Source organism: Leptodactylus fuscus, chromosome 7, assembly GCF_031893055.1.
Source record: "Leptodactylus fuscus isolate aLepFus1 chromosome 7, aLepFus1.hap2, whole genome shotgun sequence".
Classification (NCBI taxonomy): domain Eukaryota; kingdom Metazoa; phylum Chordata; class Amphibia; order Anura; family Leptodactylidae; genus Leptodactylus; species Leptodactylus fuscus.
This window is the reverse complement of record NC_134271.1, coordinates 30,769,381-30,788,859: the sequence shown is the minus strand read 5'-3', so window position 1 is coordinate 30,788,859 and position 19,479 is coordinate 30,769,381. Positions and strand designations below refer to the sequence as shown.

General features: G+C 45.3%; 1 protein-coding gene across 1 annotated transcript; it reads left to right on the top strand.

The window, feature by feature from the left end:
- The first annotated feature begins 12,967 nt into the window (after positions 1–12,967).
- Positions 12,968–19,052, top strand: LOC142212578 (transmembrane emp24 domain-containing protein 10-like). Its single transcript, XM_075280538.1, has 5 exons — positions 12,968–13,173; positions 15,198–15,318; positions 16,734–16,807; positions 17,992–18,118; positions 18,919–19,052. The coding sequence occupies exons 1-5, from the start codon at positions 12,994–12,996 to the stop codon at positions 19,038–19,040; spliced, it is 624 nt and encodes a 207-aa protein (XP_075136639.1). The 5' UTR covers positions 12,968–12,993; the 3' UTR covers positions 19,041–19,052.
- Positions 19,053–19,479: the final 427 nt, after the last annotated feature.

The window sequence follows — 19,479 nt, the reverse complement described above, 5'->3', positions numbered from 1 at the left end:
TCTCTCATCTCCCCCCCCCCCCCCCAGCCACAATGGTTGCGATTTCTTACTCAATCTCTGATTACTGAGGTCTCGGCGGTATGCAGACCTTCACCACATTGCAACCCAAGTCGAGGACCTGGAGGATGATCATGACCAGACCCGTGCCTATGTTTCTCAACTGCAGGACTCGGTCTTATCTCAGTTTCACCTTTCCTTGGACCTCCAGCGCCACGTTGAGGACTTAGACAACAGGGGCAGAAGGAACAATATACGTGTCAGGGGTCTGCCTGAGGCCACCCATGATGAGGACTTACATGTAACCTTGAAAGCTATTTTCAATTCTGTTCTGCAGGAACCCCCTACGCACAAAATTAAGCTTGGTCGTGCCCACAGAGCCCTCCATCCTAAGGGGCCCGGATCTACCCCCAGAGACGTCATCTGCTGCATCCATGACTTTGCTTTGAAAGAGGCAATCCTATCTAATGCTAGAGCCATGAGGGAGGTGGCCTTTGATGGAGCAAAGTTACAACTGTACCAAGACCTTTCTTGCATAACCCTTCAGAAACGCAGACATCTTCGCCCTCTCCTCAAGTTGCTACAGGACAGGCGAATCCCGTATTGCTGGGATTCCCCTTTGCTTTATCTGCCACTGCCAGGCTTAATGGCCGCACGGCCACTCTACGCTCCTACTCGGATCTCCACCAGTTTTGCGCGACCCTAGACATTGATCCTCCATTGGATATGCCTGACCGGGAACTGACAAACTTGAAAATTTCAAGAAAAATTACAGTTTAAAAAAAAGACAATACCAATTGCAAGGAATAAACCAGTTACGTTGTGACAGTGGCACAGACCATCATGATTTCTGAAGAAGCTAGCAAATGTTTGATGCCATTTCTGCTGGTCCACAACTTGAACACTTTCGTCCAGAAGGTTCCACTGCTTCAGTCTAGATGTCAGTAGCTCAGCATTGGACTATGTCAGTCCCATATCTTGTATCAAGTTGTTGAGATCCGTTTGGGGTAGTATCTCTCTGTTTCTCCCCTACTGACACTATAGACTGGATCAGTTGCATCTTTTTGTTCTGCTGTGCCACTTTCTTCTGATGATGGCTGATATCTTTCAGGAGGTGCAGGTATGGGAAGCTCAGTGCAGTGTGGTACTAGAGCAATTGATGATGGGATATCAGGATACGCCACTGGAGGAGCATTCTTGCCACTTGGAAGGATCGACCATACAAAAGTAGCAGTTGGTTGAGTGGTCGGTAGGCTCTCTCCAAATTCTTGGAATAACAAACTTCATGGCTCTTCTTTCTCCTCAGGACCATCCCTCAAGTGTTCTTTTGCAGTTTTCATAACTGTAGTGAGGTGCCCAGGGTTTGTCCTGGTCCCCATCCTGTACTCCGTAGTATACCTTATAGGCTTCACACGTCCTGACTGATGTTCTCATCAACTATTTCTTGGCTCGCGTCTTGATGAATTCGCCACATATGTAGCAAAACGAATCAGCAGAATGCTTACAGCCCCTTGATGCCATCTCTGCATCTAAGTACACACTATATTTCTCAGCCCTATTCAGTTGCTGCGCTTGTTCTCATATTATATCGCTATCCACTATCACTCTATAATTGCAATTACTGTCCAGCAGACGTTCTTCTATAGTAAACAGGCAGACGTCTGGAATATTCTACCGACGTCTAGACATGGCTAGAATCATGTAGACATTAGAAGTTTTCAGAACTGTCTGGAATATTTCACCAACATCTAAACATATGATATGCTTGTTAATTAAAATATAGGATTTTAAAATATCGATGTCCTGGTACCAAAAGCAAAGTTTATGAGTTGAAATTAGCGTTTGATATTCTTTTCAGATCTAAATAATCAGAAAATAATATTATTAAAACAAAGACAAAACAAAAATAAAAATGTGTTACATAATGTTACTGTTAATGTAACAGATAGACAAAACACTGATATGACGGTACGAATAATCCTATGTAAGCACACAAATAGTAGTTGTTCATTATGACTTTGTGTTTTGTATACATTTGGTCGACGGTGCAATGGTAGGCAACTTGTGAAATAAATGAATATCTTGGCAACATAGACACAAATTTTCATGAAGAAGAAAAAGGATATTTTCTGAAATGTATATATTGATGACTTGTGAGAGTCATCTTGGGAATATTTAGCTTTGTCTAGCTGTTTAGTGAGTCAGAACTGCTATTATTATACTAGTACAATAAGAAGAGGCCCAGGAGAGGTGCCCAAATATGATACTGTATATCATAATACTTATGTCTAAGTGTCATAATGTCAGTGTGTCCCACGTGCCCACTGAGGCCGAATCACAGGTCTCAGCAGCCCCCCCGAGTTACTAGCATCACTCATGAGGAAAAGGCCCAAAGAGTCTTGGGACACCCTGATGGAAAACAGGAGAGGTCGTGAAGACTGTTTGCTAGGTCTACGCACCTCCCATGGGTACCTCTCAATGTAGAATGGTGGTTTGTGGGTGGCACACCCTAAAGATACCTAGCTAACAGAAGGGAACGTGGCATTTGGGTAAGTGCTATGGCCTCTCTCAGCTTGTGATGTCATGTTCATCAGTCACAAGACCTTTCTGCATCTTAGTACTATTCAAATGCAGGACAGGTCCATTCAAGTGGCCCTCAATAAGGAGACTGCGGTTATTGTCCAAGAAATGCAGCAACTACAATCAGCTTTAATCTATTATTCATGGCACCATCTACGGATACGTCATCCAGATCTATAGCTTGGAAAACCCCTTTAAATAACTAAAGACCTATTTATACAGATCAAAGCTGTGAAGAACAATGGATGCCAGTGGGCATTGCCATTGTTTCCTTGTAGACACCAGCAGGGTTTCCTTTTATACTACACTCACTTTGCCCATGGTCACAAGGATGAGGTGTTTTGTTGGTGTTTAGTCATCACAAATGAATTTTTAATTGCCAACATTATTAGCTTTAATCTTATCAAACCCGAGAGGAGCTTTATACAATTTACGTACAGCATGTAATATTGAATACAATTTTTTAACAAAGGCTTTAAAGCTCTTTGTTACCCCACTATAAACTGACTGGTGAAGGACGAGGACATTAGTATATAATCGCTGCCATCTTGACTACGGAGGCTCATAACATTGGTACTAGAGGTTGCCGCTTACCTCGTTGGATGCCCTTGTTGCTGCAAAGGGCTAATTTGGATATTGACAAAAAAAAGTCAACACTGTTTCATTCAGGTAACCCTAACCTATCTATCTGCAGGGCTGGGTTCTGCTGACAGACTCCCTTACAGCTTATGTTACATAAAGGTCCTCTGCCTATGTTTGTATGGGCTTGATTTAAGTTGACCTTTTAGGTTGCCCTTTGAGAAGCCCCCCCAGGCATTTACATGAGGGGCACACAGGGTAATCCTATGATCGGTCTCCTGAAAGTGATATGTATAAGGATACACTAGGGCTTGTTGTAGGGGTACTGATCCTGTGAGGGTGGGAGCTATACTGGGATTTGTAGGGTTAAATCTTTAGGTGTTGTCTAGGGTTGCATCCTTATCCCTATGGCATAATCTGTCGACCTATAGGGAAAGTATCGGCACGCTGTGTTTCTCTGGGCTTCAACTGAACTGCATTAAGACCACTCCAATTTTTACAGAGTTGATACATTTCTTTATATTTCATCATGTGGTGCTATACATGTCAGCGCTTATGATATATAACCGTGGTTGAGCTGTCACCTTGTTACTACTGTGTCTTGATTTTAGACTATATAAGAAGCGCTATTGTGGTGTTAGTGGTTTTTAATGGATTTTATTCCATCTGTCTCACCAGTTTGCTTGTGCTCTCTTCTTCTCACTTCCTGTGTTCTTCAGCAAGCTGGTGGGCAGTTTTGACTGTTTGATGGACAGGGCAGTATGTCTTTACCATGAGAGATTATTTATTATCATTCTAAAAATCTACAATAATGCAGATCAAATGAATAGTATAAATGTATATTACATTACACAGGTTTGTAGAGAACACTTACATGATCTATTCTGACAACAGACTTGCAGTAAACTCATTATTATTTCAGGGGGAGTTCATTACCTATGTCCGTTGCTGTCTTATGTCATAAGATGACAGCAATAGACATTAATTGTCACAGACTGATTCTGTGTCCATTCCCATTGACATTAATATAAACAACATAACGGAAGACAGCTTCCATCATGTTTGCAATGGAAAACAAAGTCATGCATGCATCTTGTGTGATCAAACATAAAAAACAGTGTTACTTACCTCTCCTAGGCTTCCATGTCCTCTTCGGCACATCAGGCATCAATCACGGGCCTATGCAGATCACGTGGCATCATGGCACATAGATGTAAGTGTCACAAAACTGTGCAACCCATGTGACCACCAAGGCCCATTTATGGGCCTCAGCAGTCCCTGAGATCAGTGAGAAGAACCAAAGACCACAAGGAGTCGTGCTGGAGCCCAGGAGAGGTGAATAACACTGTTTTTTATGTTTACTCACCTCCTCTGAGCTTCCGATCATTGTACACTTCTCACGTGAGTTATCCATTTTGCATTTTACATTTCATAGACTCATAGATCTCAATGGCCACGGTGAGTAGAGAAAAAATATTGCATGCCACAATTTTTTTCAGTGTCTCTCTGTCCATGAAAAACAATGTGAATGGCTCTACTGACGATAATGGATCTATGTGATGTCTGATTTTTTTTATGGCTAGTATACAGACAGTATAGTAGTTAGGGAAGGGTCCTCACACTGACATACAGTTAGGGCCAGAAATATTTGGACAGTGACACAAGTTTTGTTATTTTAGCTGTTTACTAAAACATGTTCAGAAATACAATTATATATATAATATGGGCTGAAAGTGCACACTCCCAGATGCAATATGAGAGTTTCCACATCCAAATCGGAGAAAGGGTTTAGGAATCATAGCTCTGTAATGCATAGCCTCCTCTTTTTCAAGGGACCAAAAGTAATTGGACAATGGACTCTAAGGGCTGCAATTAACTCTGAAGGCGTCTCCCTCGTAAACCTGTAATCAATGAAGTAGTTAAAAGGTCTGGAGTTGATTCCAGGTGTGTGGTTTTGCATTTGGAAGCTGTTGCTGTGACCAGACAACATGCAGTCAAAGGAACTCTCAATTGAGGTGAAGCAGAACATCCTGAGGCTGAAAAAAAGAAAATATCCATCAGAGAGATAGCAGACATGCTTGGAGTAGCAAAATCAACAGTCGGGTACATTCTAAGAAAAAAGGAATTGACTGGTGAGCTTGGGAACTCAAAAAGGCCTGGGCGTCCACGGATGACAACAGTGGTGGATGATCGCCGCATACTTTCTTTGGTCAAGAAGAACCCGTTCACAACATCAACTGAAGTCCAGAACACTCTCAGTGAAGTAGGTGTATCTGTCTCTAAGTCAACAGTAAAGAGAAGACTCCATGAAAGTAAATACAAAGGGTTCACATCTAGGTGCAAACCATTCATCAATTCCAAAAATAGACAGGCCAGAGTTAAATTTGCTGGAAAACACCTCAAGAAGCCAGCTCAGTTCTGGAAAAGTATTCTATGGACAGATGAGACAAAGATCAACCTGTACCAGAATGATGGGAAGAAAAAAGTTTGGAGAAGAAAGGGAACGGCACATGATCCAAGGCACACCACATCCTCTGTAAAACATGGTGGAGGCAACGTGATGGCATGGGCATGCATGGCTTTCAATGGCACTGGGTCACTTGTGTTTATTGATGACATAACAGCAGACAAGAGTAGCCGGATGAATTCTGAAGTGTACCGGGATATACTTTCAGCCCAGATTCAGCCAAATGCTGCCAAGTTGATCGGACGGCGCTTCATAGTACAGATGGACAATGACCCCAGCATACAGCCAAAGCTACCCAGGAGTTCATGAGTGCAAAAAAGTGGAACATTCTGCAATGGCCAAGTCAATCACCAGATCTTAACCCAATTGAGCATGCATTTCACTTGCTCAAATCCAGAATTAAGGCAAAAAGACCCACAAACAAGCAAGACCTGAAGGATGCGGCTGTAAAGGCCTGGCAAAGCATTAAGAAGGAGGAAACCCAGCGTTTGGTGATGTCCATGGATTCCAGACTTAAGGCAGTGATTGCCTCCAAAGGATTCGCAACAAAATATTGAAAAAAAAAAATATTTTGTTTGGGTTATGTTTATTTGTCCAATTACTTTTGAGCTCCTAAAATGTGGAGTGTTTGTAAAGAAATGTGTACAATTCCTACATTTTCTATCAGATATTTTTGTTCAACCCTTCAAATTAAACGTTACAATCTGCACTTGAATTCTGTTGTAGAGGTTTCATTTCAAAACCAATGTGGTGGCCCAACTCGCAAAAATTGTGTCACTGTCCAAATATTTCTGGCCCTAACTGTATGTGTAATCTCCAGCATGTGATGGCTCCCTTCATGTCCATTTGACTCTTTAATCTCTGTATATTGCAGTTCCAGGACATGAATCAAACATGTCTAAGTGTAATTTATTCTTTTAGGATGCGGTTAGACAATGCGTGAGAAAAGGATCCCTATTTGTTCAGTTGGATTACATATCATTATGAAATAAACTGCAATGAGTAAGTAGAAAGGAATTCTTCAATAAACAACACGACTTGTCTAAACTAATAAACTATTCATGCATTCATCGTAGCCCCCCTGGTGGAGAAATTGGAAAACTGCAGGTTGTTCACTTTCATCACTTTATGACCATCTAAGCTATTCACAGCTTGGTGACCTATCGATCACTCAATGGAGGCAACAACTCTCACAACTTGGTCATGTGATATACAGTCCATGGTCATGTGATGGACACACAGGTGCACAGCTCGTTACAGTCACAGCACAGTAATCAGACATCTGCCTGGTAACGAGCTGTGCACCTGTGTGTCCATCACATGACCATGGACTGAGCCCTGCCCCGAGTGCGGAGGAGCCCCTGACGGTCTCACTTGGGGCAGGGCTCAGTTATGCTTGGTCATTTCAACTGATCTTCTGACAATCCCCTGAGGAGCATCTGTATTTTGGATGCAAAACACATTGGAGCAAAGGAGATATTAAAAAGGCAATTTTGGTGCCAGCATTGGGACAGCCCTTGTGGGGACAAGAGTTTAGGGTGACAGGGTTGTATAGGGTCAATCTCCTGTACCCACCCTTGGTTTCCTTTGCATCTGGATAAATTGTGGCCCTAAAGGTTGGGTATGATACTCTTCATCTGGAACAGGTAAGAGTGTTCCAATTATTTTCTGATTTTTATATCATCCAATCATTGAGGTTAATTATATTTTAGATAATACAGTAGGTTCCTCCCAACAGATGAGCATTAATACTGATCATATAATGAGGGACCTCTGTACAGAGTAGCGCATGCTTTTTTTTTATGGCCTGAACTTTTGTAGTGTAGTGCCACCTAGTGGTCAGGGGTGGTACAATATGCCTTTTTAAAAAAAATTCTAATTAATTCTATTAAAAAGCATATACCCGTGTATACTCGAGTATAAGCCAACCCAAATATAAGCCGAGGCCCCTAATTTTACCACAAAAACCTGGGAAAACTTATTGACTTGAGTATAAGCCGAGGGGAGGGAAATGCAGCAGCTACTGGAAAATTTCAAAAATTAAAATGGCCGGAGTTTTTGGGTGCAGTAGTTGCTGGGGAAGGGGAGGGGGTGTTTTGGTTGTCTTTCTGCCCCTTCCCTGAGCTTGAGGACTGCTTTTTTTCAGCCTGGCTGAATATAGGGTATCTGCAGTGCTCCTATTAACTCCCGACGGAACAGGAGCACTGTAGATCCCCTATATTCAGTAGACCAGGCACTTTCAGACACAGGATACCTAATGTGTATGTAATTTTCTACTTGTATTCTAGAGAAAGGAGGGATTTAGAACTTTTATTTATTTTGTCTTTTTTTTATTATATTTTTTTAAAGCTTCTTTCTTTCCCCACTATTTTATGGGAGATTCTTTACATTACTATTGCGGCTGGTCATAGACACCCCCCCCCCAAAAAAAAAAAAAAAAAAATTGTTTTTTTGCTTGACTCAAGTATAAGCTGAGGGGGGCTCTTTCAGCACAAAAATTGTGCTGAAAGTCTCAGCTTATACTCGAGTATATACAGTAAATATGTAAGTGCCATCATAATGCAAGCATTCCAACATACACTATATTAGGTTATTGGATTGATAAAATATTATAAGGGGCTTTCCAGGCCCCCAAATGGATTTCTCATACTGACGATCTATCCCCAGGATAGGCCATGAGTATCTGATCTGTGGTGGGTCTGACACCCAGTCTCTGCATAAAACAGGCTATTCCAGCAATCTCCAGGCCTTAGAAGCTGCTACAATGGAGGGGGAGAACGCAGGCTTGCTCTAATTCAAGTAACAGGAATATTTATGTGTCTAAAAATGACTTCACTTAATTTTTTTAACGCAAACAAACCAGATTTTTCTGACTTCCCAATACATGGTTTAAAATGAAAAGATGCCAATAAGAAGTATAATGTATGAGGAGAGGAACATGATACAGTGGGGGCATATAATGTTAGGGTGACTGTAGGAGCATAATACTGTGTGGGGGGCATAAAGAAAAATGCACGAGAATGGGTGGAGTCAACATAGAAGTGGGTGGAGCTAAATATGCAGCAGCGTGCTAGCGCACCACACATATTGTTCCTCTTTCTGTTCTTTAAAAGATGGGAGGTATGCCCACTTCCACTTTGGCACTGCCCATTCCCATGAATCTCGCTTTATGTTCCCATATAGTGTAATCTCTGTAAAGTGGCACCCTCTAGTTGCCCCCAGAGAATATAGCCCTCCTCCAGTTGCACGCACAGTACACAGTCCCCTCCAGTAGCAGAACTGGATCATGGCATCAGTTCTCCCCGATTCTGTGATCTGGTTGTAATTTCAACAATGGCAGAACTACAATATCCTATAGCTCCATTCTCACTGTACACAGCACCATTCCCTTTACATAATGTCACGTGATGTCACATAGCCCTTTATTGGAGGGACTATGCCCCCATAACTTACCCTATACCTGGCTCTTCCCCTTTGGCCTCTCAATAATAAAAAATGGTCAGAGAATCACCATTGACCATCTGGCAGATCTGGAAAGTGCTTGAGATATTCTTGGGCTTGATCCCGTTGTTGTTCCCTCCTGGATTCCTATTATGGATGACTCGCCTTTACTGCCTCTGCCTCAATACCCACCGAAACCTCTCCAAAATAAAAGTCATATTTTGACCCTGCCCCAAATGGCATGATCCAAAGAGAGGTGTGTGACTCTAGCCTCTCTGCTGCCTGAGGCAAACTACAGAAAGACATCCCCCCCCCCCAAAAAAAAAAAATAGCCAACCAGCTATCTTTAGTTACGTAATGGGGCCCCTCAATTACGACACACACACCCATTCACATATCAACATATCCCCTTATTTGGCCCCCAAATAGTATAACACCTCCTTTATTTGGCCCCCACACAATATACAAACCCTTTTTCTTGGCCCACGACATGATACCTGACCCGTTTTTTTGCCCCCCACATGGTATATGACCCCCTTTTTCTGGCTCCCAATCACCAGAGTGTTCAGGAGATTTTATAAAGGACGACACCACACAATAAAGAAGACACGGACACAATGAATAAATTAATCTAAGCTTTATTGCTATAATAAATCTAAAATACCATATATACTTGAGTATAAGCCAAATTTTTCTGCACAGTTTTTGTGCTGAAACAGCCCCCCTCGGCTTATAGAAAATGACTGTGACACACATACACATTAGGTATCCCTGTGTCTGAAAGTGCCCGGTCTACTGAATATAGGGGATCTGCAGTGCTCCTGTTCTCCCCCCCCTTCATCAGCCCCAGTGTAGTTGAACTCATCTTGCCACGCTCCCCCAACGCTCTCTCCGCTCGCTCGCTGCACATCGGTGTCGGGCGGCTGGCTGCGTATGGCAGGTACACTGCAATACAGGCACCGGTATTCCGCAATGCACTGTTTAATACCGGCGCCTGAATTGCAGTCTACCTGCTTAGGCTGCAATACAAGCTCACGCCTGACAGGCCAGGGAGGCAGCGCGAGGCTCCGGCTGTCATAGCAACCTGACCCCTTGCTCTGCCTCATATACGCCACACGCAGCCAGTCACCCGACACCTATGTGCAGCGAGCGAGAGGAGAGAGCGGCGGGGGAGCGTGGCAAGGTGAGTCCAACTACACTGAGGCCGATGTGTGTGTGTGTGTGTGTGTGGGGGGACATGAAGCTGGGAGCAGAGATGGGGGGGACAAGAAACTGGGGCCAGAGATGGGGGGACAAGAAACTAGGGGCAGATGAAAGGGGGGAAAAGAAACTAGGGGCAGATGAAAGGGGGGAAAAGAAACTGGTGGCAGATGAAGGGGGGGGGATAACACACTGCGGGCACAGATGGGGGGACAACAAACTGGGGGCAGATGACGGACGGGACAGGAAACTGGGGGCAGGGATGGGGGGGACAAGAAACTGGGGGCAGAGATAGGGGGACAAGAAACTGGGGGCAGAGATGGGGGGACAAGAAACTGGGGCAGAGATGGGGGGACAAAAAACTGGGGGCAGAGATAGGGGGACAAGAAACTGGGGGCAGAGATGGGGGGACAAGAAACTGGGGCAGAGATGGGGAACAGGAAACTGGGGGCAGAGATAGGGAACAGGAAACTGGGGGCAGAGATGGGGGGACAAGAAACTGGGAGCAGATGACAGGGGGGACAGGAAACTGGGGGAAGAGATGGGGAGACAAGAAACTGGGGGCAGAGATGGGGGGACAAGAAACTGGGGGCAGAGATGGGGGGACAACAAACTGGGGGCAGAGATGGGGGGACAAGAAACTGGGAGCAGATGACAGGGGGGACAGGAAACTGGGGGCAGAGATGGGGAGACAAGAAACTGGGGGCAGAGATGGGGGGACAACAAACTGGGGGCAGAGATGGGGGGGCCAAGAAACTGGGGGCAGATGAAGGGGGGACAAGAAACGGGGCAGAGATGGGGGATAAGAAACTGGGGTCAGATGAAGGGGGACGAGAAACTGGGGGCAGATTGAGGGAGAGAACATGAAACTGGGGGCAGAGATAGGGGGACAAGAAACTGAGGGCAGATTGAGGGAGAGAACATGAAACTGGGGGCAGAGATGGGGGGGACAAGAAACTGGGGGCAGAGATGGGGGCACAAGAAACTGGAGGCAGAGATAGGGGGACAAGTAACTGGGGCAGAGATGGGGGGACAAGATACTGGGGGAAGACATGGGGGGACAAGAAATATAAGCGGTTCATCGCCACCGCCAACCCGCAGACGAAGTCGCGGGTAACTGCTAGTGTGACTATAAAGCATAGTGGCTCTGTGGTTAGCAATGCAGCGCTGGAGTCCTGGGTTTGAATCCTGCCAAGGATGACATCTGCAAGGAGTTATAATAATAATAAATAATAATAATACATTTTATTTATATAGCGCCAACATATTCCGCAGCGCTGTACAATTTATAGGGTTCAGATACAGACATACATAACAAAGAACGTCATTTCACACAATGGGACTGAGGGCCCTGCTCAAAAGAGCTTACAATCTATGAGGTAGAGAGGGTGACACAAGAGGTAGCAGGGGCGGCATTGCTTATACAGGGGTCAGACAATTTTGTGCATTAGGAATTGTGATAGGCTTGTCTGAAAAGATGCGTCTTTAGTTTGCGTTTGAAACTGTAGAAGTTGGGAGTTAAAGGAGTTTATATGTTCTCCCCGTGTTTGCGTGGGTTTCCTCCGGGTACTCCGGTTTCCTCCCACACGCCAAAGACATACTGATAGGGACTGTAGATTGTGAGCCCTATATGGGACAGTGACTGTCAATGTCTGTAAAGCGCTGCAGAATACGATGGTGCTATACAAGTAAGCAAAATAAAGAAATAATAATAAATAGTGTGGGTGTAACACGCACACATTCTCAGTATAGTATACTCATATAAGGAGCCGGGTGCAAGGATGGCTGCTCAGAGTATTACTAGTGTGAAGAGAATAGACCTGCGGTCATGGCTACAGACAAGGAAGCCCCGGGCACCAAAGCACTATGGATCCCAGGAGAACCTCGACGCGTTTCACCGATATACAATGGCTTCCTCAGGAGGTATAAGACATCCAAGCAAAGGTGCTGCCTTTTATACCACCGATATGAGCCGGAAAGTGTGAAGCGTCCACTCCTGAGGAAGCCATTGTATATCGGTGAAACGCGTCGAGGTTCTCCTGGTTCTCCTAGTGCTTTGGTGCCCAGGCCTTCCTTGTCTGTAGCCATGACCGCAGGTCTATTCTCTTCACACTAGTAATACTCTGAGCAGCCATCCTTGCTCCCGGTTCCTGATATGAGTATACTCCCATTGAAATGAATGGGGGACATTTTTGCAGGCGGATTTTGAGGCAGATTCTGTGTAACTATCCGCCTGCTAAATACTTTGTGTGAACAGACCCTTTGAGTTCTGTGGAAATTGGGAGGTTTGGGGATGATGTCAGGGTGATGGAGAGGGTCACCAGGCTATGTGGGACTCCAATACTATATATGGAGAACAATGGCTGTCTATTTATACAACTTCATGCCCTTTCTCATATCCCTTCTAATGTCACAGGCACGGATTCCTGTTGGCATAGTGTAAAGGAAAAAAAAACATGGCGGGACATCAGGGTCGTGCACATAGCCCCTGCCCCCCCATCTTTGCCCCCTATGGTACATCCCGTCCTCCGCCTTCATCATCTGCATCGCTAGATGGAGAGAAAGAATGGCGTCACGTGACTTCCCCACAACACGTGACCCTGCGCCGCCTCCCACAGACAGCGCTGCTCGGTGCTGTCCCCGCCCCCGTCTCCCGGCTGCTCGCCCCGCCCCCGTCTCCCGGCTGCTCGCCCCGCCCACACCTGTACCTGGATACAGTTGCTGTAGTCATGGCCGGGCTGCTGCTGCTCCTCCTCGGTGCTTGTCTTCTGCTGCCCGGGACCGGCGCCATCTCGTTTTATTTACCCGCGGACAGCAAGAAGTGCCTGAAGGAGGAGATCCATAAAGATGTGCTGGTGACCGGGGACTATGAGGTGGCGGAGCTGCCCGGGTCTATCACACACCTCAAAGTAAGTGACGTGGACACGGACACAAGAGGAAGGATCGCAGTACCACTAGTCAGCTGCTGGGGGCGCAGTGCGGAGCTCTCCTGTATGGACAGGGTGGGGGTTATTTATCAGCGGCCCCTTTTAGCCTTCCTTATATGCAGATGCCGCTTTCTCCCTGTGGTGTCTGATGTGATTGTAGATGCGCCGCTATAAGTCGTACACTTTGCCCCTTTTGCGCTGTTGCCCCCTTTTTATGCCGCCTGACCTGTAGGACTCTTACGCTGCGCATGGACTGGGGGGCATTAAAGAGGTGCAAGTCCTAAAAACAGCGTGAGATAGATCTGAGTTTAGGCATCGCTCGCCAAAAAGAAAAAGGGGCGAGGTCAGCGTAACATCGGGGAAAAGGCGCAAATACGTCATAAACGAAACGTAGGCCACAAAAAGTGCAAGTAGCTGAATAAACGTGCCCTGATGTGGTGTGAGATGCAGAGTTCTCCTTTACTCACATAACATGGGGAGTAACATGCAGAGTTCTCCTTTAGGCTGAGGCCCCACATTGTGGAAATGCAGCTTTTCTTGTTGTAGATTTTGTTGCGTTTTTTTGAGCTAAAGCCAAGAATGGCTACAAATGGAATGGGGAATATATAGGAGGCTTCTTCTACTGCTACCTCCTGATCAATCCTCTCCTGGCTCTGGCGCAAAAAACTACTACAAAAAAAGCTGTGTTTCCGCTACGTGGGGCCTCAACCTTAGTCACATAAAGTGGGGAGTGACATGCAGAGATCTCCTTTACTGGCATGGTGTGAGATGCAGAGCTCTCCTTTAGTTGAATGTTTTGGGGAGTGACGCGAGGTTCACACTAGCTCCCGGAGTCTGTTCTGAGCTTTACGTCTTCTGCATGCATCTGAAAGCTGTCAGACCGGGTCTGGCCGTGAGCGCCGGTGAGCGTTTTATGCTCTCCGCGGCGAAACTGTTTTTTTTGTTTTTTTTTTTAAACCGGACACAAAGTCCTGCATGTTTGACTCTGTGTCTTTTTTTAAAAAAACGGTTTTGTGGCGGAGAGCATAAAACGCTCACGGCCGGACAGCTTTCAAACCCAATCAAATGAATGGGTATGAAAGAGTCCTGCAGGTTTCCGTCTCATGCTCAGTTTTGTGCAGGAAACAGAAACCTGCATGAATGGAGACCGGGCGCAGATGTGAACGAGCCCTGACATGCAGAGCTCTCCTTTAATGACAATGTGTGGCGTGATGTGCTGAGATCTCCTTTACTGGCATGGTGTGAGATGCAGAGGTCTCCTTTAGTTGCATGATGTGAGGAGTGACATGCAGAGTTCTCCTCTATTCATGATGTCAGGAGTTAGTTTTGGGGAAGGAAATGTAGAGTTCTCTTGGGCGTCCCCCGGTCATATATATATACCTCCACTCGCTGCCGCTTTGGTTATCTCCGTGACACTGCTGTCCAGGTGTTGCACTTTTCTGACAGTCCCATACAGATGAATAGTGGAGTCTGCCGCACTCTCACACCATTGATCAGGAGGGTCCTCAGAAGGGTCCTATCTGATCTAGCAGTTGTTGGCCAGCTATTGGCTACTACTACGTGTCACTCGGCTGTTCCTACTTCTGAGGCTTCTCCCTTTTTCCATATAGTAGATCGGATAATGATGCCTGATTGAAGAGTACACAGTGGTGAGGGCGAGGAGTGGCTGTCACTTGGCTGCCACTGCTGTCGCTTCTTCCAGGATTAAGCTCTAAGCCTTGTCAGACTGGTTTCCATTATAGATTCACTTTGGAGCTGTGGGCAGTGCTCTGGTGTCTGCTGCTCCCGATGCCACAATACACTGGATTTTCCAGCAGCCTGTAGTCTGATAATGGACTCCCACCTCTAAACTGCTGCTCTAGCCCTCACTGACAGAGGAAGGCTGTCAGATGGTGGCAGGTTCTTTCCTCAGTATAGTCAGAGATCACATTCTCCCGTGTTATGTATGTTATAAATCACATGACTTTATGATTTCTCTATATTACCACGTATGATATTTCTTGCAGGTCACAGATTCGGCAGGACATATTTTGTTTTCCAAAGAAGAAGCAAAGAAAGGCAGATTTGCCTTTACCACAGATGACTATGAAGTTTATGAAGTTTGCTTCGAGAACGTGATGTCCCCCGGTCAGTTTTTTGAAAAACAATAATAACCATTTTATTTCATAAACTGCGGCACTTTGCAAGTCGTAGGGTCCACGTACAGATGACTGAATAACTTACTCACAGGATCTAGTCACTGCTCTACCGCGGAAAAGTGATCTGTTTCAGCTGTGTATTTTAAAATAATAAAGTTAAAGGGATTCTATCATTAAAAGTCAATTTTTTTGTCCCTAACACGTAGGAATAGCCTTAAGAAAGGCTATTGTTTTCCTACCTTTAGATGTCTTCTCCAGGCTGCCATTCCGTATATAATCCGGTTTTCGTCGGTATGCAAATTAGCTCTTTAACAGCACTGGGGGCGTCCCCAATGCTGCGAGAGAGCTCTCTCCAGCGCTGCCTCCATCTTCGTCAGGAGCAGCCTCTTCTTCCGGCGGTGGCTTGTAACTTCTAGGCCTCAGGCCTTGGGCAGAGCAGACTGCGCATGTCCACAGTCCACGAGAAAATGGCCCCTTGCACACTATTGTGGAGTGTTTTTTTTTTTTTTTTTTTTTCATTTCACCTTCCCCAGCCTTCTCTGTGATTTGTCCAATTCGTGGACAACCCCTTTAATTCTCACCAAACACATTCACCTGCCCCTAGCTATTTGGTGTCCGCTGCCATCCTTTTGGGCTCGCCCCGTGCCTTCTCTGTGGCAAGTGCTGTGCCACACATGACTGCCGAGGCCAATCAGGGTTCTCATCAGCTTCAGGAGAGTTCCCGGTGATGCGGGTGAGTGACGTTGCCAGGTCCTTTCCGGCCATCACGGATTGGCCTCAGCGGTCACATGCGGGACAGGACTTCTGGCAGGAAAGGCACGGTGGCGGGCACCAGAGGGCTGGGGACTGGTGAGTATGTACTTATTTATTTTATCTTTCTCAGCCTCCTCTGTGCTTTGTCCAATTTGTGGATAGCCCCTTTAAATTGTATTTGATAGTGGACCTGGGATCAGGTTGGGATCAGGTCGTGACTAGCATTGTGAGTGATAAAGGGGTTGAATGATAACGGTCGGGCAATGTCTGGGCCCCAAGGCAAGTTTCATAGTGATGACCTCTGCTCAGTAAAGATCTTAAGTACTCCGACTCAAACCAATCCACTACATGGAGGACAATGCTGGAAACAGAAGGCACCCTCCCCTAAATGGTGGCCATGCTGTAGTACAGCAGGTGGACAGGAACAGAGCTGCAGCATCCTGGCACAGTCCCCTATATATTTCCAATGCTGAAGACATCTGGAACAGTTAATGGGCAATGATTGGGTTCATAGGTCAGACCCTCACCGAGCGTTTACTGATGGCCTAGTCTGATGATAGGTTGTCAGTATAAAACAAAATTCCCGGGGGCCCAGACATCCCTTTAATCCCCTTATTGCTGATGTATGTAACATTTGTTTCTGTTTCCCAGATGCAGTTCGGGCTCCGGATCAGTTAATTATTCTCAATGTTAAGCATGGCGTGGAAGCGAAGAATTACGAAGACGTAAGTGTTAGATATGCTGTATATCTTCCGCACTCATCCTTAAAGAGGACCTTTCATCTCCACCAGTTCTTAGCATCCTTTAATAGGTCCCGCTCCACTGACACCAGCACAGTTGGAAGTCTTCTCTCTATCCCCTACAGTTTCTGAGCAATAAGTGCTGTTAGTTTTGCTGCCTGATGTGCTGTTTAGGCTCTGTGAAATTCTGCACTTCATTCTATTGTTTCTGTATTCAGAGCTTAAAACTCTGCATTGTTTTTCAGTAGGTTTGGTTTGGGTATGGCCTCTTGTATAATGCAGGAGAGCTGAGGCTGGAGGTGGATGAACACTTCAAGTAGTTATATTGTGGGCATTATAAAACTTAGAACATTGCTTCTGGTGTCATATTGTCATGTGAAAGATGAGACTCTGCTCTACCTATGATAGTTTCTGCAGAAATCCCCAGCTAAAGCAGCTAAGTACAAATGTGCAAGTTCTAAATGTGTTTTCAGTCGGAGATTCCTCTGTAGAGTTTACTTGTAGATCGGTGATCTTGGTGTGTTGAGTCTCATTTTTCACATGACACAAAAACACTGTTCTATGTTCCAAAATGCCTAAGCTATTTGTTTGAGGTGCCCACCCCTGCAGGAGCCCATACACCTACTAAAAGCAGTGGACAGATTTGTTCTCAATACAGGAACAAGGGAGAGAATAAAGACCCGCAGCAGCCAAAATTTATCAATGATGCAAATGCTGCCAGAAAAATCGACAGTTGTTCAAAGGTATAGGTTTTATATACTGCTAGAAAGCTGCACTGTCAGCCATTAATTTTGGCACCAATTTCTCCCCACTGTCAGAAGGGCATTCCTGACAGTCTAGTGTCATCATCAGTATTTTAGTATAGGTTCTACTGCATTTTGCAGAAATAGGTGGGTGCAGGTACTAGACAGGGGGGAAAGTATCGGCAGGAGCTTATTTTGATTCTAGTTCAGCGACTACATTGCATAGCTAAAACAAGTTCTTGAGAGTCGCCTTAATGTCTTCGGCCACATTTACCTTCTCTATAATACTTAATATCGAATCTATGGCGACTGTGCAAGTTCATGTTTGGCTATTCCAAGTCGCACTCAGGGGGTCTTTTAAGCTGAGATATAGGACTGTTGTACACATTGTCATGTAGAAGCTTCATTGTGGAGTCTTTCTTTTAGCTGGCCAAGGCAGAGAAGTTGAAGCCACTGGAGGTCGAGTTAAGGCGCCTGGAGGACTTGTCCGACTCTCTTGTTAAAGACTTCACTTACATGAAAAAAAGAGAAGAAGAAATGAGAGACACAAATGGTTAGTAAGCAAATATGAAAGCTAAGATGTCAGTAAAGAATGCTGAAGGAGGAAGACGTTGTGCTGCACCGTGAAGGCATCTTAGTGTAACTTCCATATTTATTTGTTATTGTCACAGAGGCGTTTGGCGATTAATTGTGTAATAGATTTTATTGAACTATCAAGCTTCCTATTAATAGAAAACAGGCGCAAAAGTTCTCACTAGCAATGAGCAACTCTGTCTGTATACCTGTACTCATTGCAGCATGTAGCACTGGAGCATTTACCAAAGGGGGATAGTCACGTGAAATAGCTGTATCTTCTCTGGGGTGACAGAGTTTACCTATGTATGATCTAGCTCAGGGGTCCTCAAACTGCGGCCCACCAAGCACTTCTGTCCGGCCCACCGACAACGCTGGCAGGCGTGCATTTATAATGAAGCTCCTGGGGAAATCGGGCCAGGCCATGGAACGCACTTCACTTTACCTATTGGAGGGCACCGCTCCCGATGTCTGTGCAACCTGCGCTGCTTCCGGTGTCCGTCTGTGTCCTCCTGTCACATCGCTTGTATGCGATGTAAGGTGGATACAGGAGGCACCGCTCCTTATGTCTGCATGGCCTGATCTGCCTCCGGTATCCTCCTTACATTCCATACATGCGATATGGCAGGAGGACAGAGGCGGACACTGGAAGCTGCGCAGGTCACACAGACATCAGGAGCAGTGTCCTCCAATAGGTAAAGTGAAGCGCGCTGTCTCCAAGGTTAGTAAATAATTCATACCCCATACTTCATTACTAATTTCTCTTCTTTTTCTCCCCAGAGTCGACCAGTCTACGTGTCCTCTACTTCAGCATGTTCTCCATGTTTTGTCTTGTCGCTCTTGCCACATGGCAGGTTGTTTATCTGAGAAGATTTTTCAAGGCTAAGAAGCTTATTGAGTGAATAAATGATATTCTCACCACAAGTCTGTGCACAGCGGGGGTTTCCTTTATAAAGTGTTACCTGATGGCAGTAAATACAAGGGCTGGATTGGTTTTCTCATGAGGTTTCAGATGCAAAAAAAAAAAAAACCTTATTGAAATCCACACAGATAATATTCATGTATGCCGGCCATTAGCTTCAGTGTATATTCATTGTATCTTACTGCGGTTACAGCTGAAGCCATGGCGGACAGATACACAATGGTTAACTCTGACAAATAGGGAGAATTGGTACGCAGACCTACAGCAGATTCTGCTATGGCCTCAATGGTAATAAATAATACACATTTTCCAACATGTCTTTAATTTGTGTAACACACCCTTAGTCTAAGGCCCTACATAGAGGGTCACTGCAAAACAGACAATCACTGTGGGGAAAACCATGGCAGCGATACATCGCA